Genomic DNA, 9,438 nt, shown 5'->3' with positions numbered 1-9,438 from the left:
GGGGGCGGTACGGTCCGGATTGATGGGCGCAGGCAGGGGCTCAGGCAGCCTGTTTCAAAGCCTAGAAACGCCCTGTCCCCGTCGCCAACACCGTCAGCGTTGACCTCACGTGCTCCTCCACATATGCGGCGGAAGCGGCGGGCCGGCCATGGGGGGCGAGCAGCGCGTGCGGGGCGTACGCGCGCCTGCTGAGGTGGTCGCAGCGCGGCTGCACTAAATGGAGGTCCAGGGCTTCGAAGCAGGCGCAGACCCGCGCCACGGTGCCGACAGTGCGGGGCCGCAGGGGCTCGACGAGTACAACGCTCACGCCGGCCAGCCGCGGCGGCGGGTCGAGCGCGGGCAGCGGCGCGGCGCCAGGCGGAGCGGGGGCGGCGCGGCGGCGGCGGCCCTGCGCGCCGGCGGCGCTGGGGGGTTGGGCGGGAAGGATGGGTGCAGGCGTCACTCGCGGCGTCCCCTGTGGCTGTATGATGACAGCTGCATGGATCGCACAAGCACCCTCACGCCACATACGGGATTTCTAATCGGCATCCTGGCAGGCGCCTACGAAAGTGCAGCGGATGGGCGCGGCATGGCTCACCGAACGCTCGCTGCCCACAGGTCCCTCTCCCTGCTCTGCCGAGTTTGATTATATTCCTGCTCCCCAAATCTCTGCGGCTCGTGCTGCTGGCCGCCGCCCGCCTGGTTGCCGCTTGGTGGCGCTGTCACGTCAACAGCCGCCAATGCCGCGTTGCGTTCAGAGGGCGCAAGAGTGTGCGGCTCGGCGGCAGCACGCGCGAAGCTGCGGCGTGGACGACGCTGCCACAGTGGCGCTTCGCTGATGGAGCCATGCTGCTGCATATGTTGCCCGGTATGCTGTATTCTTTTCATGTTGCTGGTCACGTTGAGCGCGAATACGAGAAAACGTGATCTTTGCTTGTCCAATTGCGTCTTGTATTGACGCCTGCGCTGATTGTTTGGTCTTCTAAATATTATCTGAGCCATCAAGGTTAATTCATACATCCAGCAAAAGGGGGCTTGACTCCGCAGGGCCCGCCACTCGCGCTCGGGCGACGGGTGCCTGCGCCTGCATCCATGTGCACTGCCAACCGTGCCCAGAGGTCACGCCGCTGCCAGTGACCGCGCGCCATGCGACCACACTTCGAGGCTAGCGTGACGGATGGCAGCAGCACCGCCGGCCCGGCGCATGAGGCAGCCGCGGCAGCGCCCGCCACGGGCACTGAAGGGCCAGCTCACGCGCTCTCAACGGCGACAGCAGCGGCGGCGGTGGGAAGCCCAAAGATACAATGGACGGCCGCAAAGGTGGGCAGAGCGTAGCGCGACTAGAACCGAGATGGGTCGGGCTGTGTGCCAGGCTGCTGCTGCTGCTGCTGCTGCTGCTGCTGCTGCTGCTTGTGTATGTGTGCTGACAACTGCTTGCGCTGCGGTCGTCAGGCGTCCGCCTCGCTGCCCGGCTGCCTTGCGCCGCAGGTTGCGGCCACACTGGGCATCTTCATCCTCGCTGGGCTAGCAGGTGCCCACCGCGCGTATCCTCCCCCGCCCACCGACCAGCCAACACTCTTGACACGCCTTGCATGCCGACAGAGCCCCCAGTAGAACCTATCGCCCTCCTACACCCTTCTCCCCAACAACCCTGTTCCGCCACCCCTTCACATCGCGACCCAGAAATCGGTGGGGGCTGGCTGGTGTGGCAGGGCGTCAGGAACAAGCGACCATGGTGGTGGATAGTGGCAGGTGACTGCAATTGTCGTCTGCAACTGTCGTGTTTGCGGTGCAGCGGCTCTTTATGGCTGGATCAGTCACTCTTCCAAGGACAGTGCACGCGCCCATGCCCCAAGCACAGGCCGCCTAGCAGCACATCATGGACTGCCAGCTGCAGCGTTCATCCCCAAATACTGGCCTTGATCCGCCCATGCGCTTGCCAACAACCCCAATTGATTCCCCGCCCCCGGCCCCTGCATCCGCCCCAGGCTGCGCGGTCCTCTGCGCATACGGCTTCATCCCGACCCTCCAGCCCGCCGAGGCCGCGTTCGCGAGGGTCTATGCCGTTTACGGGGGCGTGTTTGTGGTCATGTCATACGCCTGGGGAGCGGCCGTCGACGGCGACATGCCCGACGTCGGCGACTGGGTGGGCGCGGCGATCGCGATCGCCGGCGTGCTGGTCGCGTGGTTCTGGCCCCGGGGATGACAGTAGCGCGTCGGCGCCTGTGCGTTCGTGCTCTGGTGTGCTGCTCTGGCCTGCCTCTTGAAGGCGACGCGCCCCGTGGCGCTGCGCTCTGGTCAAAAGTCAGATCCATTCATGTTGTGCATCTCGTGGGTTTTTGTGCATTTAATCAAACACCTGGCACCAACACTTTGGTGTGGGCCCAGGCATAGAGGTTGGTTACAATTGACAAAACAGGTTTGCACAGCTGGGTGCATTTGACGCGGAGTCAAAACTTGGGTTACTTGGCAAACGCCGCCGAAAAGAAGGCCTGCCAGAACACGCTGAGGGCAAAGAAGCTGATCAGGCCCATGGTCGCCGGCCACACCTTGGGCCCTGCGGCGGCGGCGGGCCGCGGAGGGGCGGCAGGGGCGGCGGCTGTCGGCGCCCGGGCCAAGCCCAGGCGGCGCTGCTTGTCTGCGCCGTTGTCAGTGCGCCAGGGTGCCCTGTGTGTATCAGGGTGGTCGCCCACCCCGGCCTGGCGCTGCTGCCCTCCCATTTGCTGCCTTCGCTCTCCCCCCAAAAAAACACCCTCCACGTTTGCAAGGCCGCGCCACGCGCCCCAGGCCCTAGATCAGCCTGTGCTAGGCTGCCCCCCAGTACCCGCACAAACACCAACCCCCAGCCGTGCGGCCCCAACCCCGCCCTGCCCCTCACCCGGCCAGTCGCCATCGGTATACTCAAGGTCCACCGCGCGCTTCGCACTGGCCGCCAGCATGGCGCCCGCAACCGCAAACCCGAGGATGAGGCCCGCTGACGCGAGCGGCCCGTCGCCGCCCCCCTTGACCAGCGCGACAGCCTGGATTGGTTTAGATGCGGATCAGAGGTTTGTGCGTGCACGTGGTTGTGTTGTCAAGGGGCGCGGGAGGGCGGCAAGGGTGGTGCCATTCAGGGTCTGGCGGCGGCTGCGACGCGCGTTTCGGGTGCGGGGGAAACGGTGATTTGGCGCCCGGGCCGCCACCCGGGAAAGCAGGCGCTTGGGCGCACGGCTGGGGTGTGCACGCTCTCACCACTGCGGTGCCGGCAACGCCGGCGCCGATCAAGGGGATCTGCAGTGCAGAAGAGTCGGGGAAGTTGTGGCGCATGTGTGTGGGGGTGCAGGTCGGAACATGGCAGGCCTTCTGTGTGGGGCCAGGCGCTCGCATGGGGCCAGGCGCATGCATGGGGCCGGGCGCTTGCACGGGCGCTACAAGTGGCGTCGACCGCATATGAACCGCATACGCTCATCCTGCAAATCCCGCGCTCTTAGATCCACCGCGCCATCAGGCGGCAGCTGGCTGGTTAGCGACAGAGCGGGCTGGTTCTGTTGAACCTCCACCAAAATGCCCTGTGATCCCTACCTGCGGCCGCCCCTTGTCACCCGCTGGCACAGACGTGTAGCTGAAGGCGCCCTCCGCGCCCAGAGTCACCGCATAGGCGATCGCCTGCTGCGTCACAGCCGCCGCGACGCTGGGCTCAAGGCCGTGGCAGACGGGAGCCCGCCGCTGCTGCTGCGCCTGCTGTGGGCGAGATGAGAGGCTCGCACGGCCGCTGGTCGCTGCCTTGAATGCGGTGCCCCTAGCTCCCAAACTCTGCAGAGTTGCCGGCATGTTCCGCTGTGACGCTACCTGTAATGAGGTGTGCTCACGCAGTGAGTTTTTTGCGCGATCTACGACGGTGAGATGAGAGAGTCGCGATGGAGGCAGCAATGACAGCAATTCAGATGTGCTCCAGGAAGCCCAAATGTCACCAGTAGTGCACTCTTTTGTTTGTGCCGATTCGATGCTCGGTGCAGACTTGAAGTACTACAGCAGCGTATGCAGAGTTTTCGAGCCGCGCTTGGCCCTGATTGATTTGTTTTAGTGGTTCTCGAGCTGTGATAAAAGTCCACGCCGCGCTGCACGCTCTGCGCACCCGAGACATTGTCGAAAGCCGCAAACCTTGCTATAACCTTGCTATAAGGTCGCCATCATCACCTATTTGTCAAATCAAGACATGATATTGGGTGTGCACAGCGGCCCGGGCGCCCATGCGTCAACTTGTGGACGGTGCCAGGGCAGGCGGCGTGCAGCATCAGCATCAGCCGCAGCCCTTCGACCCGGCCGGCGAGCGCGGCTGACCATTACGAACGTGAGTAGCTGATAAGCACTCTTTATGGGCATTGGTACACTGGCTGCTGCTCCTGTTCGCATGCGTGACGCTCCATGCGCGTTGCTGCATGGCTTTCGCAAGCTCCATGCGTGGGCGCACTGCTGCTGCGCAGGACTTGGGTGCCTCCTCCACCGCGCAGCCTGAGGTGCGAGAGGTCCGCGTGTGCACCAGCAAGGTCTGCAAGAAGCAGGGGGCAGAGCAGGTGAGATACCCCCTCCACAACCGGAGCTCAGCACTTTGCGCAACGGAAGCTATGGGTATGGCCATGGCTTGTGCATGGGTCTGAGAGTATCTTCGGCTTCCTCCGCACAAGCGCCGCTCGCCCTGCCCTTCACTTTCCCACCCAACATCCTCATTCTCCGCTGGCCCTATCCAGGTCCTGCGTTTCGGCCAGGACCTGGGCCTGAGGGGCGTCGAAATCACCGCTGGCGGCTGCCTGGGCAACTGCGGCAGCGGGCCCAACCTGGTTGTGCTGCCTGACGAGATCGTGCTGCGCCACGTCAGCACGCCGGCGGACCTGACGCAGGCGCTGCGGGCGTTCTGCGACGCAGACGTTGGGGAGGAGGTGGGCAGGTGGATCGGTCCCAGAGCGCTTGCACGCGGCAAGTGATTCATGGCTGCGTGCTGGGGGACAGGCGTGCTGAGGTGTTGCTTGTTCGGGAGCAGGGGAGACACCAGGTGCAGGCGCCTCATGTTTCTTGCCGAGCGGCCTGAGCAGCGGCCTCGGGCGCGCCCTTGCACTGAAATCGTAGCCTGTCCCAGAAGCTCCCGCCTTATCGTTGCTCTCGGATTGTCACAACCTGACCCCCCCCCCTTCCCGACACACACGATGCAAGTTGCTGAAGGCAACGGAGCTGCGGCTAGCGGGCAATGCCCTGGCCATGGCGGGGGACTTTGGGGGCGCCGTCAACACGTGAGGGCCCTCGCATGCACAGGCCCCGCCCCTTGCTCGGACCTCTCCCCCTCTGGCAGCAGCGCTGCCGTGCCATCGCCCTGCACCAACGCGGTGCAAGTAGAGACTCTGCCCTGGCAGCGAGGACCCCGCCGAAGTCACCGCTGCGCTGCGCCCCGCCCGGCCAGGTACGAGGCCGCCCTGGAGGCGAGCCCGAGCGCCGGCAGCGCCTACATGGTGCACAGCAACCTGTCGGCTGCCTACATGCACATGCGGCGCCACCAGGACGCGCTTGCCGCCGCGCGGCGGGCGGTGGAGGGCGCACCCAGGGGCTTCCACAAGGTGCGCACACCACCGCCCAACCCCACTCAACCCCTCATCTCAAATCCCACTCAACCCCCAACACCAACCCCCAAACCCCACTCAACCCCCAACACCAACCCCCAAACCCCACTCAACCCCCAACACTTACCCCAATGCAAACCCTCGTCTCAAATCCCGACTTCCAACTCCCAACCCCCAGTGCGACTGCCACCCATAAGTCAAAACTCAACTCAAACCCCAGCCCCACCGCGGTCCCAATCCCATCGCCCTGCGTGTCACGGTCGCCTGCATGGGCCCTTTTTGCCAGCATGAATTCGCTGAGCTGTGTGTGTACATCACGGAAACGCTTGGCTGTCAGCGCTCCCACAATAGAGCAGGGGTCAGCTTAGGGTGGCTTCAGTGTGATGCTACTGACAGGACTATTATTACCGCGCACCGCTGCGCCCCCGCCTGCCCCGTTCCTGCCGCGCCCCCAGGCCCACGTGCGCCTGATTGATGCGCTGTACGCCCTGGGCCGCTTCTCAGAGGCGGACGCAGCGCTGGGCGCGGCCGTGGCTCTGGACCCCTCGTTCACCCGCCAGCCAGAGTACAAGGTGGGGTCCTTTGATGGCACACTGGCCCCGCTACGCACCTGTGGTTGAACACCAACGCGCGAGCATCTTTTTCTGTCCTTTTGCACGCCCTGCCTTGTGATAAATCATATCATTTTGATCTGTGAGTGTCGCTCGCCAATTTCTTGGCTTCATCTGCACCATGCACAAACCAACGATGCTGGCCCGCTGCACCCACATGCCTACACCGCAGCTCATCGTGGCGGCGCTCAAGGGGGCCAAGAGGAGCGCCCGCGCGTAGCAGCAGCTTGCTGCTCGTAATCCACACCTTTTTCCATGAGCCCGTAGCACAGCAATTTCTGCATGCTTCTGTTTGTACAATCGCGCACCCACAACTGAAACAGTTGCATCTGCCAAACCTCGCATTTGGAAGGGATCGCGCTCTGCTGCTCTGTACATGCAGATTCAATAACCCTTTGTATGTTTGACCAGGACTCTTCCACAATTTTGTGTGTTCGTTTGCTTCATGTTGGTAATCCCGCCTGCTCTGCTGTGTTGGCCCAAAAACGCGGTCAACTGGTCACACGAGTCAGGGTCAGTCATTGATAGGCTCAATCACAGACTGTTCCAAGCAGCGCTGCCAGCTTCAACATCATCAACGTGGGTCAGCCGCCGGCAAAGTATGCAAACGTCAATCTTTGCTGCTCTCCCCAAACAGCCCCGTGCGCAGCAGCCGGCCCCGAGGGAACAGGTGCACGCTGGTGCCGACGCCGTGGGCGCCGCCCGCGTCCGGCAGCAGCGCCTCCACCGCGCCGCCCCGCCGGTGCAGCAGCGAGTGCAGCTCCTCTTCGCCCCCGCCCGTACCCACGCCGCCGCCGCCGGCGCCGGCGCCGGCGCCGCCATCCACCCGGCTGATGGCGCTGCTGCCGCTGCCCTCGAGTGCCGCGACAAGCGAAATGCTAGCCGCCTGGCTGGAGAGGCTCGTGGATATGAGCGCAATGCGTGACAATTGCTCCACGCTCCAGTTGGCGCGCACGAGGCCCGAATAGACGGCGCGGGGGCAGCAGGGCGCGTACACCAAGGTGCGATCGGGCGCGCTGCATGGGACGCCAGGGGTGGGTGGGTAAGCATGTAAGGGACGGTGACTAGGCACTGCCCAAGTGGATGCAAGGGTTGGGTGCACAGGGTTGAGATGGGTGTGCGCGCGCGGCGGCAGCCAGACCCGTACCATGGTTGCATCGCAGTGAGCTGCTTTGTGGTGACGACCATTTCCGCACCCTTTCCCTGACATGGGGGGTCTTGCTGCGTCAAACAGTCACTTTTGCGTCGCTCAGGTGCTTGGGGCCCACCTCAGCAGGGCCTCACTCCTGTGGCCCTCCAGCCCAAGCAACCGCAGCACCGCCAGGTCAGCGTTGTTGAAGGCTGGGTCCGACACGCGCGGCGCGGCGGCCAGCCCCGGCAGCAGCTGCCGCCGCAGCAGGAGAACGAGGGCCCACTGCGCCAGCCGCATGCCCCCGCGCCGCGGCGCGGCGGCGTCCGCTGCTGCCCCCTCGGCTGCCGTTGCCGCCGCGCCTGGCGCCCGCGACTCTGGGCGGGCGGCCGCGCTGTATTCAAAGAGTGATCCAAGGCCATAGGCATGTAGGTGCTTGACGCTTTCCCAAGACCACGGCTGCTCCTGCTGTGATGGCACAGCGCCAGCGCCCGCCGCGCCGCTGATGCCGCCGATGCCAAACGCGCTGCCGCTGGTGTAGCTGCTGCTTCCCACACCTGAGCTGCTGCCACTGCCGCCGCTGCCGCCGCCGCCTGCGGCCCTGCGGGACCCTGTGAAGCCGCCCCAGGGGCTTGCTCGGCGGGGCTCGGACCGTGCCGCTCCGGCCCCGCCACCGATGCCGCCGTTGCCTGTGCTGGCGGCCGCCGCGGCGGCTCGAGACAGCGCGGCGGTAATTGCGGGCAGCTCTGGGAGCAGCGACTGGTAGGCTGCCTCCACCAGGGCGGCGACCTCCTCCGGGGTCTGGCTGGCGCGGAGGGCCTCGCGCAGGAGGGCCATGCCGCTGTTTGGCGCTGCTGACGAGGCGGCTCGTGCCACGGCCAATCGGACGGCGGGCGTGGCGCCAGGGGGGTGGCGCAAGCGGGGCCGCCCCGAGATGCGCGGCGGCCCGTACTGCTGCATGCTCTGCATGTGGGTGCGGGGCGGTGTTTGCGTCCTGCTGCCGCGAGGGATAGCCCAGCCGGTGCCTTCACTGCTTTGGGGGCCTGTCGCGCCGCTGCGATCGCGCCTGGCGGCACTGTGGGCGCCAGGCGTCGCTACCCGACTGGTCGCGTGGTTTAAACGACCTCAGCGGTCTTTGAAAATAAACGCCACGCTGTAGCAATCACGTCTATAACATAAAACGTCTTCTAAGGATCCTGCGAGCTTTGTCATCAAGCACGGCTTGATGAGGTGATCCCGAGTGACCCTGAACGTGGTTCAGCGCATCAACTCTTGGCGATCAGAGGAGAGAAGGATTGATTCCACTTGCATTTAGAGGTTTGCGACGCTGGTCACATGGGGCAGCAGCGTTGTGGTGCGCGCACTGCCTACAGTACGCGCCCGCTGGGCGCGGCTGATGCGGGTTGTTCATACCTATTTGCCTTGAACCCAAGATCTGAAGGCGCCTCAGATGCGCTGCTCATTGATACAACGCCGTCGCGTGCACGCGCGTTGCGCTCTCCGCTTTGACGCTGTCAATGCTTGCGAGCACATCAGGATAGGGCTCCTGAGCTCACACCATGATTGTGGTGCGTATGCACGTCATACAGAACTCATGCGTGCATCTCATCACACTCGCAGGCGGGGCCGCCAACGTGCCGACATCTTACAGGCACGCCCCCTCTCCGACGGGCTGCGCAGCCGCTTAGATGCGACGGCGGCGGTGGTCTTGAAGCGGGTGAACGGCGCACCAGTCACTTACGGAAACGTGAGAACATTCGCTTTGTTATGAGTCATGTGGAAGTCACACAACGTCTGCCCACCAAACACAGCAACTCAGCAGCTGTACCTGCCTACTGTTCAAATTGAAACTGCACAGAGGCGCCGCTCCCGGCCCCCAGCTCGCATGCGCTTCTGCCTGCCCCTCCCGCCACAGGCGTCGCCGCGCCTGGGCCCGCCGACGCGGCGGACGGCGCGCCCGCCAGCCCGAGCCACCACATGGACTTCAGTGAATTGTTCAGGGACGGCTTCCTCAGCGACTTGAGCTGCAGGTCGTCGCCGCAGACGGGCAGGAGCTCGGCCGCTACCCCGTCCACGGCGCGCTGCTGGCCGGCCAGAGGTGCGCACGCGCACGCCGCTGCCCCCACCCACC

General features: G+C 64.9%; 4 protein-coding genes across 4 annotated transcripts; 1 reads left to right on the top strand and 3 right to left on the bottom strand.

Annotated features, from left to right (window-relative positions):
* Positions 1 to 577: 577 nt before the first annotated feature.
* On the bottom strand, positions 578 to 837 carry MNEG_10574 (hypothetical protein; the record flags this gene model as incomplete). The annotated part of the gene is made up of 1 exon (XM_014040957.1): positions 578 to 837. A coding segment is annotated over one exon (260 nt), but the record flags the coding sequence as incomplete, so codon positions are not given.
* A 1,604-nt stretch (positions 838 to 2,441) lies between these two features.
* On the bottom strand, positions 2,442 to 3,789 carry MNEG_10573 (hypothetical protein; the record flags this gene model as incomplete). Its single annotated transcript, XM_014040956.1, has 4 exons — positions 2,442 to 2,536; positions 2,858 to 2,999; positions 3,211 to 3,249; positions 3,541 to 3,789. The coding sequence occupies 4 exons, from the start codon at positions 3,787 to 3,789 to the stop codon at positions 2,442 to 2,444; spliced, it is 525 nt and encodes a 174-aa protein (XP_013896410.1).
* A 626-nt stretch (positions 3,790 to 4,415) lies between these two features.
* MNEG_10572 (hypothetical protein) lies at positions 4,416 to 6,398 on the top strand (the record flags this gene model as incomplete). The annotated part of the gene is made up of 5 exons (XM_014040955.1): positions 4,416 to 4,532; positions 4,707 to 4,903; positions 5,411 to 5,564; positions 6,023 to 6,139; positions 6,351 to 6,398. The coding sequence occupies 5 exons, from the start codon at positions 4,416 to 4,418 to the stop codon at positions 6,396 to 6,398; spliced, it is 633 nt and encodes a 210-aa protein (XP_013896409.1).
* Positions 6,399 to 6,788: 390 nt separating this feature from the next.
* MNEG_10571 (hypothetical protein) lies at positions 6,789 to 8,144 on the bottom strand (the record flags this gene model as incomplete). Its single annotated transcript, XM_014040954.1, has 2 exons — positions 6,789 to 7,194; positions 7,447 to 8,144. 2 exons carry the CDS (start codon positions 8,142 to 8,144, stop codon positions 6,789 to 6,791), a joined length of 1,104 nt encoding a protein of 367 aa, XP_013896408.1.
* Between the last annotated feature and the right edge of the window lie 1,294 nt (positions 8,145 to 9,438).

The sequence above is a fragment of the Monoraphidium neglectum genome (assembly GCF_000611645.1).
Source record: "Monoraphidium neglectum strain SAG 48.87 unplaced genomic scaffold scaffold02372, whole genome shotgun sequence".
Classification (NCBI taxonomy): Eukaryota; Viridiplantae; Chlorophyta; class Chlorophyceae; order Sphaeropleales; family Selenastraceae; genus Monoraphidium; species Monoraphidium neglectum.
This window is presented reverse-complemented; position numbering and strand designations above follow the sequence as displayed.